Here is a 26,076-nt window from a genome sequence, read left to right as displayed (position 1 = left end):
GGCTGCAGGGCCATTAGCCTAGTACACACCTATGAACGTATGTACTTATGAATAGTAAGAACCCTATGATATTAACTTGAATAAAAATACTAAAAAGAAGCACGCCGTTAAAAATATGTGAAAATAGAATATAGTAAAAAAAGTATAGAAAAAAATATATACACATATACTGAATATGCCATTCATAACTTAGCAACTCTCAGTTTTAATACAGACACAATCAAAATGTGTTTCATTAATTCCTGGGAACACAGAAGCATTTAACTTGAGTTGCCATATCAGTTCTATGTATTCCACTCAAGTTTCCCAAAGACCTCCCCATTCATTATGAGAGACAACTTCCAAAATACCAAACATGAATTTATTGAAACCAGTGCAAGTCTGAATATGTTTATAAAAAAAAGTTAGTATTACATTTGAGGATATCATAGTTGAAAACTTGTCAAGAGACAGTGAAAACAATCAGGGACTTAATGTAAACAGCCACAGATTTGCTGAGAGATAAGTAAAAGGAGCAATGTTGTTAAAAAGGTCTCTGTGCTAGTCGTTGAATGTCTTGGTTTTGGTAGTCTAGGACGCAGTTTTAGTAGGAGACTTAGTCCAGTATCACCTTGACCTGAATAATGGTGATAAAAGTAAAAAATTGCACTTGACTATTTGAAAAACTGTGTAATGTAAGGAGATTTTACGGACTTTGAAATGCAAAGTCCAAAAGTCTGCCTCAACCCCCACCAGGGTTGCTAGATTTCTGACTGGCCAGGTAGGGACAAAGTCAGGACCAAAAAAAAAAAGGTCTTTAAACACAGAGCTACTTCTGTTTAATATGGAACATCAAGAAGTTCCGCATTAAACACAAGCAGCTCCACATTTAACGATTTTTGATTGGCCTGTATACTGGCATAAGAGCCAATCAAAAACTCGAAAAACGGAGCTGTGTTTAATGCGGAACTGCCTGATGTTCTGTATTAAACACAAGCAGCTCCGTGTTTAGCAATTTTTGATTGGCCCGTATGCCGGTATACCGGCCAATCAAAAAAAAAAAAAAAAAAAAAAGCAGAGGGCTGTTTCACCGGAATTTAAACCGGCAGTGTGGGACTCGGGATCGGGCTGCTGATCCCAGGACAGTCCCGCTCAAATAGGGACGTCTGGCAATCCTGACCCCCACAGACCACCAAAACAATAAGAAAAAGTAAGCCAGAATGCAGTAATTCAGCTCTGGAAAAATACTGTCTGAGAACTCAAGAAGAGAAATAAATTAAGGGAGACAGTGGACGTCTAAAAACAATGAATTGAGCACAGTTAACGGAGAAAAGTACCAACGGGACTTCTGTGATTTAAGAAAATGGAGCTATTATAGTGGGCAAAGTTCTTTGTTTTAGGTTGCCATATTTATAGTTTACTTACAAATATAACCCACAGACTGGTTTTCAAACTGCAGACTTCACTGTTAAATACTAGTTGCTTGCAGGGACACTCTATAGAAAAATAAAAACACACTAAAGAGACAGTTGAATGCACTGAATCGATGTTGACTGTGCACAAATAGCTCAGTGTGGAAACTGGTTTAGTAACTGTCTCAGGCAAGGAGCAATAAGAAAGGAAGGGGGGAGACCAAGAGTGACATCCTTGAAGGCATGCAGCTCCACTAAAGACAGGAAGATATAAATAATAGGAGTAACAAGTCTAGAAGAAGTGAAGAAAATATAAGAGAAAACAATAGTTTGAGTAGCAGGAGTAGTAAATGTCAGTGTCTGTTAGGAAGGAGAGAGTTAAAACCTGATCGGCAGGATGTCAGCGGGGGAGGGGTTTGTTCTGGTCAGGTTACTAAATTCTGTGGTTAATACAGTATTAGAGATGACACAAGAGACCAAGGCTCAAACTTTAGCAATTTTATTTTTAGCTTTTAACAATTAAGGTTTGTAACAAAAAAAAGCAATTGACTAGTCAATATGCAAAAAAACCTATCACATTAATATGCAAAACCTAACCTATGACCTATCACATTAACAATTATAAAAACTGTTAAATCATGTACTTACAAGCATATGCAAAAAGAAAATCATCTTTGCCACTGATAGGGGGACTCCAAACCTATTCAGTACAGCTATCTGTTCAGTCAAGACAGGGCCGACACTGGCAGGCAATGCTGTATGCTCAGTTCAGGCTCTTGCTTCAATCAGATCCGGATGATGATGAGTTCCAGTCTATTACCAACCTCTGAGCCTTTTATAGGTTTGAGCATGCCATAGGGTCAATAGGTTCAATTGATTACACCTAGGTCATTAGGTAATCATTCAGCTGATGATATTTAGATCACCAGTTTATTCATGAGCTAATGAACTGTTTTAAAACATTACAAATCATTTCCTGAGTTGTCAACAAGCCCCGTAATGTCTAGTTTTATACATTACTTCCTCCTTTCAGAAAGCCGTTTGCCCACACACCTGTGGTATAGTTCCTCTTTGAAATCCCCCTCTGTCTGGTAAACAACTTTTAAACTGGCAAACAACTCCAAAGGTTAACTAAAGTTCAGTTATACCAGCATCAGTGTGCAAGGCTTGCCTTTGAAGCATAATTCTTTTAAGTTTCATGTATGTATATAACATCAAGCAGCATATCATGTATTTATTCAATTAACAGCATATCAATCTAACATTAAGCACACCTACAAACACACAGCAGTTCAATGGCTTAGGGCATCAAAAATCAGGTAAACTGTGTGGATCCGTCACAGGCCACCCCTTGCACTAAGCAATGATCGCTGTGTGCTTCTAATAATGTGCAAAATTGACAGCATCTTATTGTATTTTTTCATGACCTTACAATAAATGCAGTAGGAAATTAAGCAGAACAACACTGAAACTATTGTGGTCAGCAATAAAGGGTGTAAAAGCAAGTTAAACCAGGCAGAAGCCTTTGGTGACCACATAAAAATATCATACCAATGTGAAACAGACATGTCTTGAATTTCGCTTGCAATTTGAAGAATGGTACCTTTGTCTTTAATCATTTTAATTACAGTTTGATGCGCATCATGTAAAGTCTTATTCAGCAGGAGCAGTACAGCTTGCCCTTCCTGCTTAATTTGTTTAAAGTCCGGTGGACTAGAGATGGCCATCTAAAAGTGTGCAATGGTTCTATGCTAGCATTTAATGTGATGTCCATCCATCTAGTCAATCTGATCAATTCCCCAGTACAAAAATCAATGATTGCATGTACATTACTTTTACAATGTGCTCCACTGTCTGTGATTGTTCCATCACTCCAAGCCAGCTTACAGGAGGATACTACACAAGCTGTGGTATCATTGAGTTGATAAATGTCTGTCCCATTCACTATATATCTATGCCAAGCACATTCTCCAGTCCCATTATGTAAACATGGATGAGGCTTTCTTTTAATTAGCATGCACACCCACCCCTGGGGCCAGGTCTCACATCCTGCTAAATCAATGGGCATATCATTATAATCAATGAGATTAGATTCTATCTGAGGCACCCACCAATTACTTCCGAATTGCAAAGGCAATGCTACAAATGGACAAACTTGTTTTGTTCCCTTTTTACTAGCAAGATAATCAAAGATCAATATGCAAGAGTCATTTTCACATGTGAAATCTAATGGTTTTAATATACTGAACAATTCTAGCACTACTTACAGTTTTACATCCTCTTGTATATCTTACTATATGTCCCAAACCATCAAATACAGTTGAATTGTTGTCCATAGCATATATCTCCAAATTTGGAGATCTGGTTTCTGCAGTGCTGTTTTCCCTTTGAAATTCGGCTATGCAGGAAGAATCTAATGGAGACTCAGCCAGAGAAAATCCTGATTCATTCAGTCTCTGATATAAGCCCCCAGCAGGATTGGCAGTGCATTTCTCTGGATGTCTGTCACAGTTTAATCTACAAACAGTTCTGATGTATTCTGTGCTGGTCAAATTCCATGTCAAGGTGGGTTTGGTAGTCACTGCAAACAACGCTCTTCCCAGCTTCCAGTAGAAGTCATCAGAGTATTGTCTCGTAACCACCCCTGGATTGGGTAGTCTACTTTTACTGTCACCGTCTGTTGTTTGGTCAGCCCTCTACATGAATCAAGGCAGTATATACAGCCAGTACATGCTGTTCGAGAGGGCTGTATCTAGTCTGTGCTCCGGTCAGGGATTTAGACCAAACTCCCAGTGGTCTTTTCTTTCCCACATCATTCTTTTGCCACAATCCCCAAGACATGACATTATTAGCAACAGTCACTTCTAAAACAAAAGGTTGCTGTGGGTCTATTGGACCCAGTCCCACACTTTGTTGCAAGGCTTTTTTCGCTTCCTCGAAGGCCATCTGCTGTTTAGGACCCCACTGAAAGTCACAGTTCTTTCTAGTCACATAGTGAATAGGTCGTAAAACTTGCCCAAGGTGTGGTACAAATGCTCTCCAAAAGCCCATTGCTCCCAAAAAGGCTTGTGCCTGCTGTTTTGTTTTTGGGACTGCAATCTTTTGAATGCTTTCTAAGGCCGATGCAGGTATTTCTCTTTTTGCTCCATTCCATATCATACCCAGGAATTTCACTGATGTTCCCTGCTGTGTTTTATCCTCATTTATTGCCCACCCTCGGCTCTGAAGGTGTTCAATCACTGTTTTCAATGCAATGTCCACATCCGGCTTTTCTCCTGTAATCAGGACGTCATCAATGTAATGGAATACAGTCACTTTATTTAACTGCAACTTAGCCAGATCTCTGGCCACCAGCCCATGGCAAAGGGTTGGGCTGTGAAGATATCCTTGTGGAAGTACCTGGAAGGTATATTGCCTCCCCTCCCAGGTAAATGCAAATTGAGCCCTACTCTCTTCTGCTATAGGTATGGAGAAGAAAGCATTTGCTAAGTCCAAAACTGCATGGTACGCCCAGCAGAAGAAGAAAGTCTCTACAATGGTAACAATGTCCGCACTGCTGCAGTTAAAGGTGGAGCCACCTTATTCAAGCCCCGATAATCTACCGTCATACGCCAGGAACCATCAGGTTTTTTGACAGGCCACACTGGGCTATTAAATGGGCTCACAGTTGGTTCGAGTATGCCAACACGAAGTAATTCCTGGATTGTTTCAGTAATTTCTGAATGGCTCCCTGGAACACGATATTGTTTGATGTTGGTCACCACTTTTGGTGTGGGAATATGCAAAGGTTCCCACTTGGCATCACCTCGAACAACAGCCTTGACTGCATTGACTGAACAGTGCCGTACTCCAAATCTAAATGGCCCTACTGTAGTTTCTAAGGTCCTACCCTTTAGAACATCTATTCCTAAAATGTGTTCTGGTACAGGAGCTATCACGGCTACAATGGCACTAGGAATACCATCCCCAAAGGCTATTCTTACTTTGGTTTTGACACCTATCGCCTTTGCCCCCATATCCATCAATCTCCACAGACTGTCCACGGAATTTACGGGGTTGCCTGCAAAATAGTTATTTCTGATCCAGTATCTACTAAAGCCATTACGTGTTGTGGTCCCCTCCAAAAAATGGTAAGAGGCACGAAGGCCGGTCCCCAGGTGTAATGGCTCTAACTGTGCCTCTAGCTACTGGGGACCCGCCTTCTAGTCAATTTGCTTCCATTTTTTCCATTGGGGTTCTCCACCCTTCTCTCCCCAATCTCTTTCATCAGTAAACTCTCCCTCTGCCATTGTGCTAGCTCCTCATCAGTGGGGATGTCAGGATACAACTGATTCCACCCTTTCTTCCCTTCAGTGGTACTTCTGTTTGGGCTTTTTGCAGGGGTTTGTTTTCCTGAAAGATCTGATTCTCTTCCTTTCTGCTTCTGTTTCCATTTTTTGTATATTTCTTCTGTAGTTATTCCATCTATTTCTGCAGCTTCTACCCCCCATCTTAGCAAATCTAGAAACATCTGTCTCCTTGTTACTTTTTCACTACCCGTGCTTTTTAACTTGTCTGTATTTGCCTTTCTGGCTTTCCTCTGCTCTTTCTCTTCTACCAGCTCTGCCAGCTGGTTTAAAGTAGACATTACATCCCATATCGGTTGGCCAATACACCCTGCCAAGTCAGCCATAAGCTGCCCTTTCCACCATTGTGGGGCATTTTTAATTAACTTATTCCTCATATTACCAGTAAAGATTTGTCCGTCTGGCCCTTTTGGAATATGCAACTCCCCATTTATCATTTCTAATGAGTAAATAGTTGCTAACATGGCCATTTCCCTTAGCTGTTGGATTGCTTCAGCTATCGTTTTCCAGGATTTGCACTCCTCTGCTACTGCTGTAGCATCGCGTCAAGTGGCCCGAAAGGCTGAGGCTAACCATACCACCAATGTATTGATATGGGGATCTTTATGGTCACAATTGTTCACTATCTGCTTCAGCCGGGGGTGAAATACTAAACAGGCACACTGGTGCATCTCTTCATCACTCAGTGACACCGCCTCTCCCCCTGTATCCCAGACCCGAAGAAACCAAGCCAAGAGGGACTCCTGTATTGCTTCAAAGAACAGCCATCCAGCTGCCCCCACTCCCTCTTTCACCTTCTTTCCCTTATCCTCCAATTTTAAACCTGATAAGGCCTTTGCCAGCTCCTCAGGGTCTACTGGGTTTACTGGTGAGGACTTAGGGGAAGGTGGAGGTGAAACCTGACTCAATACCTTAGCAAGGGGGTCCCATTTTCCAAACAATGCTGGAAATTCAACATTTGCCCCTCCCTTACTTTTGGCATCTACAGATTGTTTCTTATTTAACCCTACACCTAGGTGCTTAAATGGAAAAAACATTGGCTGTTGTGACATATCTACTGCAAACCACAGATCTTGCCGACTACGCCAGCTGTTCTGGTCAGGTTACTAAATTCTGTGGTTAATACAGTATTAGAGATGACACAAGAGACCAAGGCTCAAACTTTAGCAATTTTATTTTTAGCTTTTAACAATTAAGGTTTGTAACAAAAAAGCAATTGACTAGTCAATATGCAAAAAAAACCTATCACATTAATATGCAAAACCTAACCTATGACCTATCACATTAACAATTATAAAACTGTTAAATCATGTACTTACAAGCATATGCAAAAAGAAAATCATCTTTGCCACTGATAGGGGGACTCCAAACCTATTCAGTACAGCTATCTGTTCAGTCAAGACAGGGCCGACACTGGCAGGCAATGCTGTATGCTCAGTTCAGGCTCTTGCTTCAATCAGATCCGGATGATGATGAGTTCCAGTCTATTACCAACCTCTGAGCCTTTTATAGGTTTGAGCATGCCATAGGGTCAATAGGTTCAATTGATTACACCTAGGTCATTAGGTAATCATTCAGCTGATGATATTTAGATCACCAGTTTATTCATGAGCTAATGAACTGTTTTTAAAACATTACAAATCATTTCCTGAGTTGTCAACAAGCCCCGTAATGTCTAGTTTTATACATTACTTCCTCCTTTCAGAAAGCCGTTTGCCCACACACCTGTGGTATAGTTCCTCTTTGAAATCCCCCTCTGTCTGGTAAACAACTTTTAAACTGGCAAACAACTCCAAAGGTTAACTAAAGTTCAGTTATACCAGCATCAGTGTGCAAGGCTTGCCTTTGAAGCATAATTCTTTTAAGTTTCATGTATGTATATAACATCAAGCAGCATATCATGTATTTATTCAATTAACAGCATATCAATCTAACATTAAGCACACCTACAAACACACAGCAGTTCAATGGCTTAGGGCATCAAAAATCAGGTAAACTGTGTGGATCCGTCACAGGGTTTCAGACTATAATGCTATTGCTTACAAACTAGGACACTGAAGCACCTGTCTTCAGACTAGTCACTGTGTAGGCTAAAATATATGCAAAAGACTGGATGCCACTAACCTAGAGGTGGTACACAGTTTTTCTTAATTAAATTGTGATTGGATTGAATGGACTCAGACTGCCTGTTTGGATGAAACTGCTCTGTGTATATTTAAGTATCCAGTTTACTTAAAGCACAAGGCTAAAGATGGAATGCAGTTTGTCCTAATTAAATGGTGGTTGGATTGAATGGACTCAGACTGCCTATTTGGATGAGACTGCTGTGTATATATTTAAGTTTCCAGTGAACCCTGTAACTCCCTTGCACCCTGCTTTTTTTTTTGGGGGGGGGGGCAGTGAATGCTTCCCATGCTTGTGCTTTAGGGTCTATTGCATTTGCACGTGGGCTCTGTGTTCTGTGCTGCCTTTTAGATACTGTGAGCTGTCCCCAGTGGTCACTCTGAATATGCCGGCCAGGAAGAAAAAGAGTAAAGAAATCATAAAACTCATTATTTTTGTTGTAAGCTTAAAAGGTTAGTGGTGGATGCTAGATGAGATGAATGTCAGTACCAAAATGTCATGGATACCAATAAATTAGCAAAGGACTTAATCACCTACTGTTATGATGAGTACTTCGTGTAACTGTACTTTCACACGACTATGCTTTTTAACAGAGGCTTCATTTATGTAAAGGTTCATAGGTTCATAGGAAAGTACTAGCTGCCCTTGTGGGCCATTTTAAGCCTAGCCAGTTTCCCTTTTAGTGCTGAAGTTAACCTATCCCACTTGGTGTTAATTTACCCTTACCTATCCCATTGTCAATAATTGTATATCACCCCTAATGAGAGTAACCATAGATAATTTGAGGGGACCCATGCAAAGGATAAAGCATTTAGGAATGAACTCTGTCCATCAGTAGTACAAGGGGTTGTCCTAGGATTTCGATTACCCATCCATAGATCCAACTTGCTCTTAAATATGGACAGGGATGGATCTTTGTTTTATGTGGATGGTGAGCTTGCTCCAGTGAAGCGGTATCGTCTGTGAGATATACCCAGGGTTGCCAGACATCCCTTTTTGGGCGGGACTGTCCCGAGATCAGCAGCCTGATCCAGAGTCCCGCACTGCCGGTTTAAATCCCGGGCAGCCTCCGCTTTGTTTTTTTTTATTTGATTGGCCCGTATACTGGCATACGGGCCAATCAAAAATCACTAAACATGGAGCTTCTTGTGTTTAATGCGTAACATCTCAGTTCCGCATTAAATATAAGTAGCTCCGTGTTTAGCGATTTTTGATTGGCCCGTATACCGGTATACGGGCCAATCAAAAAATCGCAAAACAGAGCTACTTCTGTTTAATGCAGAACTGCAATGTTTCGCATTAAACAGAAGTAGCTCCGTGTTTATTTATTTTTGATTGTCCCAGGCCAATCAAAAAATAAAATAAACACAATGCTACTTTTGTAGAGATGTTGCAGAGGAGATTTAGCTAACTCAACCTAGGGATTTATAATTATTTATTATATTTATTTATGTGTTGCTACATAATTGGATTTGACAAAACCTGTTATCTCTCCTTAAAAACTTATATATTCATCAGACTTTACATCTTGTAGCAACCTCGGCATGACTGTATTCCTGTTGTAAAAACTTTATTGCTTTAAAAGTGAGCAACCCTGTTGTAGAATGTAAAGAATACTGCTGCTCAGATTTGTTTTGAAGCCTCTATTCATATGCAACCATTAGCGTAGTTTCTGCTTTGTTGTCTGATATGAACTGAATTTTTTATAGAACATGGTGACCCAAAATTATCTTTTAAAATTGATACCAGTCTTTATTCACTTCTATTAGTTCCCCCATGTTTTTTTTCCTGAAAGAAAGATATTTTGTTATATACAAGAATTCTGTTAATTTGTTAGAAGAGTCACATTATTTAGCTAAACCTTTCTAATTATTTATATGGATAACTTGCAGGCTGCATTCATTTTGCTTTTAAAATATTTTACTTTTTTTGTGGAATGCCACTTAAGAATTCTCAAATGTGCTTATTGCCTTGCACTGTACACTAAAATACCTGCATTTTTTTATCTGCAGCCTTCAGCTACTCAGAAGAGGGGAGGTGTGAAGTTAGCCAGTATTCGTAACCAGCCATACCTCTGGAAGAAGTATGTTTCTGTAGCTGGATCTTCTGGCATCATTGACACTTCAGGTAGCTCCATGCTCTGGCCTCTGTTTTGCTAAGAAGGAATTCATGAATAGATTTTGAAGGGGCACATTGCTGAGTGCTAATCACAGTTACAGCCTTGTCCCTTCTTCCACAGCAGCAGCATTTGTGGCCTTACAAAGGTCTTCCATATGGTAGGAGTGCATTTTACATCATGAAAAGGGAGATAACATCTGAAGTATGTTGAACTTACTTTACTTATTCCACTTTGCACAGGATTATGATAGTGTCACCTTTAATTATGTATAAAGAGTCATTCTGGTGGTTTGCTATTTCCATGTATTCCAAGAAAATTCCCAACGTCTTTTGAGACAGAGATACTGAAATGACTACCTACAAGAAAATCATTTTTCAAATTCATTCATAAATTTATTTATTTTGTATGCTTTTTAACTAGGTGGACTGTGCTGATAAAAGACCCCTTTCAACATTATCTACACCAAAATATCAATACAAGGCAAAATAATGATAGAAAAATATAATTACACAACAATTTGAATATCACTGCTGAACAGCTCTAGCAAGTGTGTGGTATGCAAATTACATTGACATAGCAATGCAGAGTATTGTAGGGGTCATAAGTATATACTAGGATATCGACCACCAGGGCCTTTATAAAAGTAGTTGTTAAACCTAACCCTTTTCTGTCCGTATGTATCATGGGCATTTATTAGGAGGGGGTATGTTAGGAAGTTTCTAGAGTTTATGTGGGGGTTATGTTAGTTTGGGAATTACTGTCTGCCTCTGTCCATCAAATATGTGGGGACCAGAACTGGGGGTGATTTTTTCCTGATTTCCCATCCATTGGTCAAGGTTATTCTTAAATAGGGTAAGGGATGGTCTCTACTTCACATGGATGGGATGCCTGTTCCAGAGTATGGGGATCTTCTGAGACACATATCTGTCTTGGCAACATGTCTTATTTATGTCACAAGCAAAATTAAAATCCTTGGATCTAGTGGTTCTGTAGCTGTTCATTTTGCATATGTGCAAACAATTCATCAGAGCTGCATCCAAGGATGCCTTGTATGCCAGGCATAGAAACCTGTAGGAGACCAAATATAGTGATAGGGCTTTAAGGTGATCTGTATAGGACAATGTGTTTATACATGGATTCTCATGGTAAGGAACGTTTATGGATGTTCCAGCTGTTACATGTGTCTGGTCAGGTACATGCTAAAGGAGGCATTATGCTCAAAGATGGGTCTGATAAGGGTCAAATAAAGTGGCACTATGACTTCCTTGGACCTGGATACCTTGACCTTACTAATAAGGTGAACAGGAACAAAACTAAACTCTAAGCTGACAAAGGTGTCTCAAAGTAAAAGTGAAATACAACACGATCCTAGGCACAGGCACACCACCATAGTAGCTATTTTTAGAACTTTGTAAAAAACTGTTAAAATACTTCAATACAAAAGGTTTAAGTTTAAAAATAAGAGCCTTGTATCAACGATACGCGCTTTCGGCAATAGCCTTCATCAGTTTGTTCATTACTATGGCTCTCTTTTCATGAATTAAATAAAAACTGACCAAAGATTAGTCTTCATTCAGGGAACACCTCCTTTACAACCAATCAGCTAGTAGCCATTCATACAACAGAGAAAGGGTGAGCCTCTATTTTCAACCAATACTCAGTCACTTACTTCTTAGACTGGGTTTTAGCGGAACCACCGCATTCAGCCAAGGATAGAGATCTGCTCTTAAATTCACAATCCAACCCACTTTACTAATTTCCATTAAATTCTGGATATCTCCACCTCTGTTTCCTTCAAAAATGCACTCAATTACTTTAAATTTAAATGTATGCGGCGGATTCAACAGGACATGGTTAGCAAGTGCATTCTTTTGATGTTTATGTTGAATATCTCAAGTGACGTAAAATCCTAACTTTTAGACGTTGATCTGTTTTGCCTACATAGTAAGCAGCACATTTCAAACATGTAGCTAAGTAAACTAGGTGTTTACTATTACATGTAGCATTCACTCCAAAAGAGTATTCTCTGCCCATAGTAGGATGTAGAAAGAGGCTGGTGCTATCAATGAAAGGACAAGCTTTACATTTCCCACACCTAAAGGTCCCGTGTCTTGTGGACCCGTTTGTTTGGGAAACCGTCCTTATTACATAGTAGCCTCTTCATGTTCTTATTCTTAAAGACAATCTTTGGTGTGTCTCCTACAATTTTCCTTAGTTTCTCATCCTCAGTTAATATTGGCCAAAATGTCTTTACCACATTAAATACTTGTGTTGAATCTGTACTGTAGGTGAGAATGCAGTTGAGTTTGTTCTGCTTAGGCCCTTGCTTTACTATTTCTCCTGATTACTTCACAGGGTTCCTTTTGGAAAAATAGGAATGTTCCTTGTTCTTCCTCATATTATTCATTCATAAATGTATTTATTTTGTTTGCTTTTTAACTACGTGGATTGTGCTGATAAAAGACTCCTTACAACATTATCCACACCAAAATATCAATACAAGGCAAAATAGTGACAGAAAAATATAATTACACAACAATTTGAATATCACTTCAGAACAGCTCTAGCAAGTGTGTGGTATACAAATTACATTGACATAGCAGTACAGAGTATTCAAGGTTTCACAAGTATATACTAGGTTAATGACCACCAGGGCCTTTATAAACGTAGCTGTTAAACCTAACCCTTTTCTGTCCGTATGTATCATGGGCATTTATTAGGAGGGGGTATGTTAGGAGGTTTCTAGAGTTTATGGGAGGTTATGTTAGTCTGGGAATTACTGTCTGCTTCTGTCCATCAAATATGTGGGGGCCAGAATTGGGGGATGATTTTTTCTGAATTCCCATCCATTGGTCAAGGTTATGCTTAAATAGGGTTAGGGATAGTCTCTACTTCACATGGATGGGGAGCCTGTTCCAGAGCATGGGGATCCTCTGAGACACATATCTGTCTTGGCAACATATCTTATTTATGTCACAAGCAAAATTTAAATCCTTGAATCTACTGGTTCTGATGCTGTTCATTTTGTGTATGTGCAAAAGGTCCATCAGAGATGCATCCAAGGATGATTAGATTATTGAATCCCCAAATGATGTGGATACTCCACAAAAGGGCCTTACAGAAACAGATGCTTGGTTCCAGAGCCATGGGCTCCAGCTCAATGCCAAGAAATGTATAATTATCCCCTTTGGGAAAAAACATGTACCCGTGAATTACCACATAGGTGGCAGTACACTAAACACTGAAAGTGTGATAAGAGACTTAGGGACACAGAGGGACAGTGGTCTCACCTTCAATAACCACATCACCACAACAGTCAGGAAATCCTTCTATGTGGCACACCTCATCACTAAGGGCTTTTCATCCAGAAAAAAGGAGGTCATTGTCCCACTGTACTCATCCCTCATTAGATCCCATTATAAAATACAATGCCTCATTTGGTATGTACCTCTCAAGACATCTGCAACAACTGGAAAGGCCGCAGAAACACCTCACTAAAAGAATCACAGGCCTAAAGCAGATGCCCTATGCTGACCGCCTTAAAAAACTCCAGCTATACTCTGTCACATATCGTCTACTCAGAGGCGATCTCTGCTTAACATACAAAGCCATGTCAAACCCAGAGCTGTTGGACATACTACACTTAAAGAAATCCCAATCCCTCAGAGCCACACACTCCAGAGATCTAAACCTTGTCATCACAATAAACAAAACATGCTGGAGAGATAGGTTCCTGACCTAGAGACTCCCCAGACTCTGGAATAGACCATCCATACATGTCAAGCAGAGTGCCTCTTTGGCCGTCTTCAAAAGGAACCTTGATGATTGGATGGGAGAAAGGAAATTCACCCCAGGGATCACATCAGTTGCTCTGCTAGACAGCAGTCCAGGGAAGTAAATAGTGTGGGAAGAAATAGCCAGGGAATTGTTATGGCTAGGCTTGTATAGGCCCTAGGGCCGATAGCCTAGTACCAACCTATGAACCTATGCCTTGTATGTCAGGCATAGAAACCTGTAGGAGACCAAGCATAGAGATAGGGCTTTAAGGTGATCCGTTTAGGACAATGTGTTTAAACCATGGATTCTCCTGGTAATGAACCTTTATGGGTGTTCCAGCTGTTGCGTATGTCTGGTAAGGTACATGCCAAAGGGAGGTGTTATGCTCAAAGATGGGTCTGATAAGGGCCAAATACAGTAGCACTTTGACTTCCTTGGACCTTGATACCTTGTCCTTACTTATAAGGTGGGTGGCATAGAATGAATTTCTTACTACCTTGACCATATGTTGGTCAAAGGCCAGATTACTATCTACATATATTCCCAGATCCCTCACTATTGGGTCAACTCTTGGAGGTGTCTTATTGATGGGGTAATTAGCTTGGATGGCAGTTTTCCCAAAAAACACTATAATGCATTTCTTGGCATTGAGTTTTAATCTATGACTTTAGCACCAGTTATAGGTTCATAGGTAGGTACTAGGCTATCTGCCCGAAGGCATATATAAGCCTAGCCAGAGAGTGTCAGCTTTCACCACCCCATTGATTAATTAACTGAACCTCTGTTAAGAAGAGCCAATGACGTGATCCCAGGGGTGTATTTTCTGTTACCCATCCACTCGTCAAGGTTTCTTTTGAAGAGTGTTAGTGAGGGGCTCTGCCTAATGTAGTTAGGAATTTTGTTCCAAACCATGGGGAGTCTCTGTGACAGGAATCTATCCCTCCAGCATGTTCTATTTATTGTTGTGGCAAGGTTTAGCTCACTAGAGCAAGTGGCTCACAGTGACTTGGATTTCTTTAGGTGGAGCATGTCCATCAATTCTGAGTTGAACATGGCTTTGTAAGTCAGGCAGAGATCACATCTGAGTAAGCATTGTGCGACTGAGTACAGCTGGAATTTCTCCAGTTGGGCTGCATAGGACATATGTTTGAGGCCAGTAATCCTCTTGGTGAGGTACTTTTGTGGTCTTTCCAGCTGTAGGAAGTGTCTTGTGAGGTACATCCCAAATGGGGTATTGTACTCTATGATGGGTCTGATGAGTGACGAGTAGAGGGGCACTATAACCTCTTTATTTCTAGATGCGAACCCTTTAGGAATTAGATGGGCTACATAGAAGGATTTCCTAATTACTTTGGCAATATGATTGTCAAAGGAGAAATTACTATCTACCTGGGTCCCCAGATCTCTTATTACCTCTTCTGTATTAAGGGGGTTGCCACCTATGTGGTAATTCATGGGTGTTTTGTTTTTCCCAAACGGGATGACTATGCATTTTTTTGGTATTTAGCTTGAGACCATGACTTTGACACCAGGTGTCCGTCTCAGTAAGGCCCTTTTGGAGAATGTCAGTTACGGCTCCCAGTTTGCCGTCATCGGTGAACTTGGTTAGCCATAGTCCTCCTGTGTTTGCCTGTACTTCTGAGAAGTATATGCCGAACAGTAGGGGTCCCAGGACCGAGCCTTGTGGGACACCACTTATGACTGGTTTAGAGTCGGACCTGGACCGCTATTCTTACCGTGTGAGTTTTGTCTATAAGCCAGTTGGCAACTCATCTCGTGACGTAGGGGTTTATGTTCAGTCTGGTAAGTTTTTCTATAATTCCCAAGTGGGGAATGATATCAAAAGCCTTGGCGAGGTCAAGGTAGGCTGTGTGAACTACCTTCCCCTCATCTATGGCCTTGGTGACTGTCTCAAAGAAGTCAACCAGGTTTAGTAGGCATGATCTGCCCTTAACAAAGTCGAACTGGGTCGGGTCAAGTGTTTGGAGGTTCCCAATGTCTTTGTTAATGAGTTCCATGATGATGCGCTCCATAGCCTTGCAGACCAGGCTAGTCAGGCTTATGGGGCGATAGTTACCAGGCTCAGTTGTGGCCCCTCCTTTGTGGAGCGGAATAACTGTTGCTGTGCACCATTCTATGGGCACGTAGCCTGTGGAGAGGCTGAGTTGAACAGTGTGTTTAGGTGGGGGGTTAGTTCATTGTGTAGTTCGTGCAAGATGCAGCCTGGGACACCATCTGGCCCCATTGATGCTGTGCTTTTGGCTTTTGAAAGGGCTGTTTTCACTTGTGCGTCTGTGATTTCCGGGACACTACACTTTTCCGGTATTGTTGTGGGCCCTTTTGGGGGTGAGAGGGGGGTGAAGTTTGCACTGAATCTATCTGCCTGGATGTTGGCAATATCAGTGGGTTCAGTATATTTTGTGCTATTTTGCACTAGCTCAGAGCATATCTGCGAGTTGCCACTTAGATTCTTGACATAGCTAAAGAAGGCTTTGTGGTTATCTTTCGGATCCTTGGCTATTTTTCTTTCGAAGTTAGCCTTGGAGGATTTTATGAGGGACCTTAGTTTCTTACTGATACTGATCAGGGATGTATTTCCTTCTTGGGATTTGCTTTTTATCTGAACTAGTTTCCTCCTTCTATTGTATAGCCTGTTTATTGCAGGGGTCCACCAGACTGGTTTCCTTCTATTAGCGGAGTGACTCTTGGTTTTGCTAGGGATGGCACGATCCATGCATCCTTGTAGGTGCTCATAGAGTGCATTTGTAAAGGTTCCTGCATCTTGGACACTGTTATCCTTTAGCGTGGGGGCTGTGAAACTTACCACCTCTGTCTTAAGTAAGGTGAAGTTTGCTATAGAAAAGTTTTTCACTTTGGTTTCCTTGGTTGGAGGTGGTGGTGTGGTGTGGACATCCAGAGTGACTAGTTTATGGTCTGATCTAACCAGTGATGGGTTGACCTCCGGTGTGGAATACCTGTTGCCCATGTTGGTGATGACAGGTCCAATATGTTTTCACCTCTGGTAGGGGAGTTTACCAGCTGATCCAGGGCATTTGAGATGATAAATTCCAGAAAGCGCTGGACCTGGGAGTTTGTACTTGAGTAGTTTTCCCAGTTAACGGTAGGGTAATTGAAATCGCCCAATATCAGGGTGTTCGGTAGGACCTTCATGTTTTCCAGTGTCTCCAGAAAGGCAGAGTGGTGGTCCTGGGTCAAAGAGGGTGATCTGTAGCAGGCCACAATTTGCATTGCAGATTTGCCTGATGTTAGTTGCACATGGATGATCTCGGAGGTATCATGCTGCGCCAGTAACCTGGAGGTGTAGGTATCCTTGATGAATATGGATACACCCCCTCCTTTTGTGTTTTGGTCCCTGTTCTGTGGCCGAAATGTGTGGTATGAGTTGTAGCCCGGTAGTGCTGGGGTGCTCTGTGGAGCCTTGAACCAGGTTTCAGTTACTGCACAGATGTCGACGTTCTCCATACTGAGGAGTGCTTCGAGTGTGTACATTTTGAGATTTAAACTCCTGGCGTTGAGTAGCATAACCCTCATTTTTTTATTTGTGCTGTTTACAGAGGTGGGTTTGACATTTGAGCCTTGCTTAAAAAAGGCACTATGGGGGCAGCAAGAGCCTTGGCCAGTATTCGAAAGCCTAGGGGTGACAGGTGCAAGCCGACTCTTGCGAAGCAACGAGGCTTGTCGAGCATGTCGTCCCAGATTGACAGACACTGGATCCCCTTTGAATGACACCAGAAGCTTAGCCAATTGTTGAAATTGATCATTTTTCTTAATACTGCAGTAATGCTGCGGTGGTACAGCAGTAGCGTTGTTACCTCACAGCAAGAGGTTCTCCCGTTCGATTCTTGGCTCGGCTTGGGAGTGCCTTCTGTGTGGAGTCTGTATGTCCTCCCCACGGTTGGGTAGCGTTTGAAAGACATGCGTGCGTAAATGAGCGTGCCTTCGTTGAAGGTTGGGCGTCGAGCTGGCACCTCGCCGTTTCGTAAAAATCTACTGCCAATCATTAGCGGACCGGAGTTCCGCTGTGGCGACCCCTTACTGGGAAAAGCCGAAAGACAAACAACAACAACAACATCATTCTTGGTGAGGGCAGGATGCTACTCAGGGTCAGGGTCATACCCGCCTCGGCTACATGATCAGAGAGCTCTTCCATATCTCTTTTCATGTAGTCCAGGGAGGTACTTCTCAGGTCATTCACACCAACATGAACAATGACAAAGTCATATTTGTACTTGTTCTGGAGTGACCTGAATGCTTGTGTTATGTGGCGGATTCTGGCTCCCGACAGGCAGCTAACAGTAACCTTCTCCTTGCCCAGCCTAGTGAGTGTGATGTCAATGTGCCTGACTATAGAGTCGCCTATTACTAGTGTGTTAGGTATGTTATTTCACCTTAAGGACTGTGATTGTGCGGCACACTGATTTTGTGTTTTATGTGTTGTCTGGTTTGTGACAGGAGGTGCAGGTTGTTTGGGTGTTTGCTTTGGAGGTCTGTGATGCTTTTGCAGGTTTTTATTTAGAGCCTCCGAGTATGATTTCTTGTATTTATGTGTATTTTTTGTCAGTGCTGGTTTAGTATGTCTATGTGAGGCTGGAGGTCTGGTGCAAGTGTTAACCTTCTCCTCATGACTGCCTGTTCCAGTCTTGGGTGGAGAGAGCTTAGCCTCCAATTTAGCTATATAATTTCATCTCTCACATATGTTAATGTTTTGTGGTAGGAGGAGAGGGTTGTCTGTGTACGTAAGGCAGTTGTAACATTGCCTCAGGATACCCAGTTCACCACATGGACTGTAGAGTATACCTGAAATTGCCCTTTGGTCATGCCTGAATAGTAGAGTGAGCTGCTTAGTCGCCTGGTTGGTGAGGGGTGAATAATGAGCCTTGCCCTGCTGGGCAGTCAAGTGCCGGGGTATATTAATGCTTGCTATTAGGTCTGAGCAAGTGCTGGACTGTAGGATGCTTTTTAAGTACTTAGGTTGAGAGTTAGACTATTTTCAAGGGAAAAACTGAAGAGGAGACTTGGTAGAGCTAGGATAAATATAGCCCTAGCTAACCAGCACTGTCCAGACATGCAAAACCGTGCAAACGCGTTTTTTACAGCAAGGAAAGTTATTTATCTGTGTTAGAGCCTCGTGTAAGATGTTTATGCCATGGGATGAATCTAATAGTGCCCAATTTGCAGTCATCTGCAAACTTGATAAGCCCACTGTCCTTGACGTTAGCCTTTAGCTCCAAGAAGTAGATGCCATATAGGAGTGGTTCTAGCACTGAGCCCTGAGGTAGCCTGCTGGTGACCAGTCCCTTAGTCGAGGTGGTCTCATCAATATGGACTTCCTGGGTCCTGTCTGTGAACCAGCTGACAATCCAGTGAGTTATATAGGGATTTATGCCCAGTTTAGTAAGTTTGTCAACTATATCCAAGATGGGTATTGTGTCAAATGAATCTAGGAAAATGCGATGTAAGGCGAAACAATGAAGTCACAGAGGGAGATTCAAGCAAATAAGTTTATACAATACGTTTTCGTTTAAAGTTACTTCATCAGATGTGGGCGTGTAGTACATAGGCATAATTTATAGTAAAACCTTAATGAACATCATTCCATTAATTATCCAATGAAAACGTCAGGACCATTAAGAAATTTAATAGACACATCATATATAAAGACAGACAATACAACATAGACCATCATAAATCTCATTAAAAATCTTCTCAATAAAAAAAATCATTAAAAAACTTTTCATTGAACAACAAACATAAAATACTTTTAAAATGCCTTTAAAATGGTCAGTTAAATTAATTCTAAAACAAAGAGCTCCATCTATTGAAAATTAATGTTAATTGCATTTGAAAAATAAAATACAAATATTAAATGTTAAATATAAAGTGCTTGAAGATGTTAAAATGTTAAAAGTTTAAAAACAAGGAATCTGGAAATCTAGAAATGTGGAAGTCATGTGAGGAATGTAATGTCAGGTATTAAAAAGGGCTGTCAACTGAATAAAGGGGTTTAAAGGAGAAAATCCCTACAACTTTGCTGCTCTTATTTTGAGAACTGGGGCAATAGAAATGTGTTCATTTAAACCTGGCCATTTATTTGCCTGTAGTGTTAATTGCCACCAAAGCCCTCGGTATTCAATCTTTTCCTCCCATAAACCACCCCTTCCATCAATAATAACTTTTTCAACAACATAAAATAAAAAACTAGCATTAAGACAATGTTGTTTGTGTTTATACCGTGCACTTGTTTCCTTTTCATTTTGCACGTCGTAGATGTGCTCATATATCCTTCTCTTCAGTTTACGTTCGGTTTTACCTATGTAGAATGCTTGGCATACCTGGCAAGTTGCGAGGTATACCACTCCAAAGGTTTCACAGTTGCCAAATTCTTTACTTCTTAATACTGTGTTTCTACATGGTAAAGAATAACTATCACTGTTTACAATATAAGGACATTGGCTACAGCTACCGCACTTGTAAGTTCCATTTCTTTTATTGCTGGAACCTTTTTTCCAGTGTTGTTGTACTCTGGTTTTTCAAAGACCTAGCATTCTTGTACACCACTTTTAACTTTTCCTTAGGTATCATGTCTAAATCTGTGAAGGCTAAAAATCTCATCCATTCCCTTTCTAGGATGTCCCTCACAACCCATGAGCTGGCATTATACTCCAAGTTTAAAGCTCTGTCAAAATTTTCACTACTAGAAACACCTGGGGGGTAGGTGGAACACTATCTTCTCCTAGAATAGGGCAAACTTTTTCTCTCCTACCTTCTATTACCTCATTCTCCACAGATTCCAGAAGTTTCTCAGGGTAATTTCTGTTTCTAAACATATAATTCAATATATTAATCTCTCTCTTAAAAATCATCATCATTTGATGTCATTCTACTAGATCTAATACATTGACCTTTTACAATGTTCCTTTTATAGTGTGTAGGATGTGCACTGTTGTAATGTAGGTAGGAATTACAAAACATATTTTTCCTGTACACTTTAGAATTAAATCCTTCATTTCTCTTGTAAATTTCAATGTCTAGATACTCTAATTTGTCCCTATTAAAATTGTGAGTAAAATTTTAAAAACTAGTAGTGTTATGTAAATAGTCATTAAAAGCCATGACTTCTTCCTCACTTGATAACCAAAAAATGCAAATGTCATCCAGAAATCCCCTGTACAAGTTCCAACAGTGGTTATATACTGAATCTAATACATATTTCTCTTCCCAATATGCCAGAACCAAGTTTGCATAAGAAGGTGCAGAGTTTGCCCCCATTGCTACCCCCTTCATTTGATGAAAAAATTCACCTTTATAATACATATAATTATATTTTAAAACCAAGTCTAAAAGCTGTAGTATTAAAACACATTCATTGTGTGTCAAGGTACCATCTTTAAAATAGAAAACTCAAACCCTCATCATGCGGAATGCTAGAAGAGAGGTCCACAACATCAATAGTTAAAAAGTTCAGATTTTCTTTGTACAGTTCCCTTTTGTTGGTAATCTTCCTTTTTTTTTTTTTTTTTTTTCTTCATACCTTCGGATATTCTTTTGTACCATTGCTGGGTACCCTTTTCTACTATCTAATTTTACTATCATGGCAGATAAGAAAGGTAGTCTGGGGTTTAAATGATGCTCTGATTGTAGACACAAACTACCTACATCTGATGCACACTCTTTGCGCGTTTATTGTTTGGGGGCGTCCCACTTATCTGTTGACCCACCCTGTACTGTTTTTCAAATAGAACTTTGTTGGAAAGGAAAAACAAGTTGTTGCTGAAGAGACTTCTTAAATCTCCCTTTTCAGAGGCTATTTCTGGGTCGGAGGCTTCAACCCCTCCTAGAGCCCATAACAAAATCTTGGATGTTCCTACCAAGGCTAAATCTTTGCCTTCATCCCCGGTTGGGGACTCCCGCCAACCAAAACCTAAAAAGGCTAAAGTTTCGGCTCTGGAGCTCACTCAGTCAGCCCCAGTGCTTTCGGTGCCTAGACCTTCGGCTCCATTAATGATCTCTGCTCCGTCTTCTCCTGCAGCCTTCACTATATCGGCACCGAGGGGCTCCTTGGTTCAGACTATTACCACTGTATCGGCACCGACCGCTCAGTAGGCGCAGACCTTGACCACGTCGGCTCCGACATCTTACTTGGAACCAACGCCTTTATTGTTGACTTCAGTGTTGTCAGTTCCAGCTTCGGTATTCACAACCACTTCGGCACTGATCCCTGTGCAGACACCTGTAGTCCAGTCTCTCTCGGCACCGTTGTTCTCGGTGCGGACTGGTGAGATGGGCACCGAGTTTGCCTCTTCTATGGACAGGCCTGTTTCTCCCTCAGTCTCCATGAGGTCCACTAGAAGCCTTTCAGAACACGATGTGTTGCTTCTTGTGGATTAGGTGCTCTTGGCCAGAGGTATCCCACCCCCCAGGAACTATCCTTCCTTGGGAGGTGATCACCCATCTCCAAAGACCTCTTCTTATTCTCCTCCTTCATTACCTTTGAAGTCCATGGATATAGCACAGTCTTCCCCTTCTGTGGTTCCCTTTATGGATCTCACTAAGGAACCGCAGTTGCCTTCATGGCAGGAAAGTTTTGCTACAACCCAGGATGTCAGTTGTGACGTGCATAGTTTGCTGCTCCACAGCTATCCGGGGACTCCGGGTCTGCAGGCTAAGCCACTTAGGGGAGGGGTGACCCCTGTCCTGGACATTCACTCCTCTTCAGGTGGACCAGCCTTCCAACTGATGGAGAAGGCTTTTGCTGCTGCTGGCGATACTGGATTGTCTATCCCTCCACCCTCCTCTGGTACACTGGTTTCACAAGTCGCACCGAGTGGACACCGGGTGCAAGGGCCTCAGAACATATTCCCACAGGAAACCGCTTTTCCGCTGTCTTCCCCAGCTTCTCTTGCTGAGGAAGTCCACCAGAAAAGTTCATGTAAGAGGAAGCACATGGACTCCACAGAGGAGTCCCTCACTGAAGAAACAAATTTTGATGAGGGGGAAGGATCCCCTCGGTCACCCTCTAAGGTATCCTTTGGTGATATCCTCAAAATCCTGAAACAGAGAGGTGACTGGCAGTCCTATAATCTGACCTCTGAGGAATCTGTGTTCCTGCAGGCCTTTCGCACCCACCCCCTACCTCCTGGGTTACTCCACCTGCCAATGAACTTGTCCGGCTTATCATGCAGCATGCTTGGAAGGCTCCTGACACCATCAAAGCTATTCCCCGGAGGCCAGATAAAATTTTGTCCCCTCCTTATGGATCCCCATTGGTCAAAAGGTCTTCCTGTGGATGCTTTGATGGTGGCGGCCGCAACAAAAAAGGATCTGGCAGAAGAAGAAAGCCAGACTGTCCATCTGCCTAACAAAGAGTCCCGAGCCCTGGACAGGATAGGGAAGCGCACCTTTGCATCAGCGACCTTTACTATTAGGTCCCTGAATTATATGGCAAACTTTACCAGGCTTCAAAGGGATCTGATTTCTGAGCTCTCTGAAACCTTGGCTGGTGCTGTGTCTGATGAGGTCCGTGACAAAGTGGCCTCTCAGCTGGCCACCATTGAGTCAATATCTAACTCATGTATGCGACTGATATCTCACGCATCAGAAGGAGCACCTAGAGCAGCGGGTTCAGCTGCAGTCTTGAGACAACACGCCTGGATGCGCTTGTGCAATTTTGCGGAAGCCTTTAAGGCTTCCTTTATTAATGCTCCCATTGAGGCCTCTTCATATTGTTTGGACCCAAAGTTAAAAGCACACTGGCCAGATGTGAACAGGATGGTAAGACCCTTTCTGCCATAGGTGTCCATTATTCTTACCCTCAACGTGCTTTCTCCCGAAACCAAAAGAGTGGGAAGATATGGTTCAAGAAATCTCAGGGTCCTTTCCGTGACACACAGGCCGAGTTCTCCCCTAGAGGCAGAGGGGGAAACTCACAGGGAAGACGCTCCTTTCAGGGCAGAGGGGGCCCACGTAACCAGGGTTCCAGGGACTCTTTCCCTGGCCAACCCTACCAGCGCTCCTGAAGAGCGGCCCAACTCCTTTCCTCTGGAGGTGGTTGGGGGTCGTTTCTCCTTGTACCCTTCTGCCTGGCTAACCATCACCACCGATTCTTGGGTACAAAGGATTATAACCAGAGGTTATCATATCCCCTTCGATCTTTGTCCCGTCCCTTCAAAAAACCTTCCCAACGTTCCACCCAGTCAAAGGGAAGAAGCAGCACTAGAGATAGAACAGCTGCTAAGAAAGAGAGTCATCCAAATAGTCCCTCCAGACCAGATAGGATCCGGATTCTACTCAAGACTATTTTTGGTGCCAAAGAAAACCGGGGACTGGAGACCAATTTTGGATCTCAGTGTATTGAACAAGTTTGTGAGAGTACAAAAATTCCGGATGGTCACAATACAGTCTATCCTCCCACTTTTGGAAAAAGATGATTGGATGTGCTCGATAGATCTTCAAGATGCGTACTACCACATAAAAGTGGACAGGCCATGAAGAAGATTTCTGCACTTCCGTGCGGGAGCCAGTCACTACCAGTTCAGAGTACTGCCCTTCAGACTCTCTACAGCCCCCAGATTGTTCACAAAGTGTATGGCAGTCGTCACAGCTCACTTCCGACTTCAAGGATTCCAGGTGTTTCCATACCTAGATGACTGGCTCATTTACGCCCTCACCTTTTAGAGAACCTATTCAACCATGGGATTTATCATTAGTTCTACACGCTCTGACAATGCCACCCTTCAAACCAGCCTCTTCTTGTGACCTCAAGCATTTGTCATGGAAAACCTTGTTTTTGGTCACCAATACTTCTGCCAGATGTATTTCTGAGCTTCAAGCTTTATGTATCAAGAGTCCATACTTGATTTTTCATAGAGATAGAGTGTCTCTGAGAACTAATCCATCCGTTCTGCCAAAAGTGATCTCTGAAATGTCCATTAATCAAACCATTGAATTGCCAGTTTTCTTTCCCAATCATTTAAACAGAGGAGAGTATTGCCTACATGCCCTAAATATCCACAGGCAAATCCGTTTTTACTTAAACAGGACTAGGTCCTTTCGTAAATCTGACCAGTTATTTTTGGCCTTTTCTGGACCTAGATTAGGATCTGCTGTTGCTAAGGTCACATTAGCTAAATGGTTGAAGGACTGTGTGACCCTCATTTATACACAATGTAATATCTCATTGCCTACTACCATGAAAGCTCATTCAACAAGGTCGGTGGCAACTTCTGCTGCCTTCCATGCCAGAGCTTCTTTACATGACATCTGTGCAGCTGCAACTTGAGCTACGCCTCATACCTTCATCAATCATTACAAATCGGATTTGGCCTCCAGGGGAAGAGCATCTTTCGGTACTATAGTGTGTCCTTCCATGAGAACCTCCCAGGAATAGAGGTAGCTGGGGACTCTGTCCCATGCGTAAGGAATGAATGAAGATTAACAATATCAGATAAAGAAGTTATGTCTTACCATAACGTTCCATCTGTATTGTTGATCCTCGTTCAGTCATTACGACCCTCCCTCCTTCCCCCCTCCTGTGGCTTCTAGTGGATCTCACCATCCGGTTCTCTTAGGTTATTTGACCAGAGGTAGCCTCTACCTTCTTTTGACTTGCAAACTCAATCTGAGGTAACAGGGAGAGGGGGATTGTGGGTAAGAGTTTAGCTCGAGAGTTTGAAGCTGGCAGGAGCTTGGAAAATGGCTGGCTCTGTTCCGAAGTCGGAACAGATACCCATGCGTAATGACTGAACAAGGATCAACAGTACAGATGGAACATTATGGTAAGGCATAACTTCTTTTTCTGGCATATTGGGAAGAGAAATATGTATTAGATTCAGTACATAGCCACTGCTGGAACCTGTACAGGAGATTTCTGGATGACATTTGTATTTTTTGGTTATCAAGGGAGGAAGAAGTCATGGCTTTTATTGACTATTTACATAACATTACTAGTTTTTTAAAATTTTACTCACAATTTTAATAGGGACAAATTAGAGTACATAGACATTGAAATTTACAAGAGAATGAAGGATTTGATTCTAAAGTGTATAGGAAAAATACGTTTTGTAATTCCTACCTACATTACAACAGTGCACATCCTACACACTATAAAAGGAGCATTGTAAAAGGTCAATGTATTAGATCTAGTAGAATGACATCAAATGATGATAATTTTAAGAGAGAGATTAATATATTGAATAATGTTTAGAAACAGAAATTACCCTGAGAAACGTCTGGAATCTGTGGAGAATGAGGTAATAGAAGGTAGGAGAGAAAAAGTTTGCCCTATTCTAGGAGAAGTTAG

General features: G+C 41.8%; 1 protein-coding gene across 1 annotated transcript in view; it reads left to right on the top strand.

Annotated features, from left to right (window-relative positions):
• CCHR16.PART0H9orf43 (chromosome chr16.part0 C9orf43 homolog) overlaps positions 1 to 26,076 on the top strand; it is a 1,158,566-nt gene that overhangs the window by 639,350 nt on the left and 493,140 nt on the right. The window contains exon 9 of the mRNA XM_044057889.1: positions 9,874 to 9,988. Coding sequence (XP_043913824.1) covers positions 9,874 to 9,988 — 115 coding nt within the window. The remainder of the gene's footprint in view (positions 1 to 9,873; positions 9,989 to 26,076) is intronic.

The sequence above is a fragment of the Protopterus annectens genome, chromosome 16.part0 (assembly GCF_019279795.1).
Source record: "Protopterus annectens isolate FY-2018-M chromosome 16.part0, PAN1.0, whole genome shotgun sequence".
In the NCBI taxonomy this organism is placed as follows: Eukaryota; Metazoa; Chordata; order Ceratodontiformes; family Protopteridae; genus Protopterus; species Protopterus annectens.
This window is presented reverse-complemented; position numbering and strand designations above follow the sequence as displayed.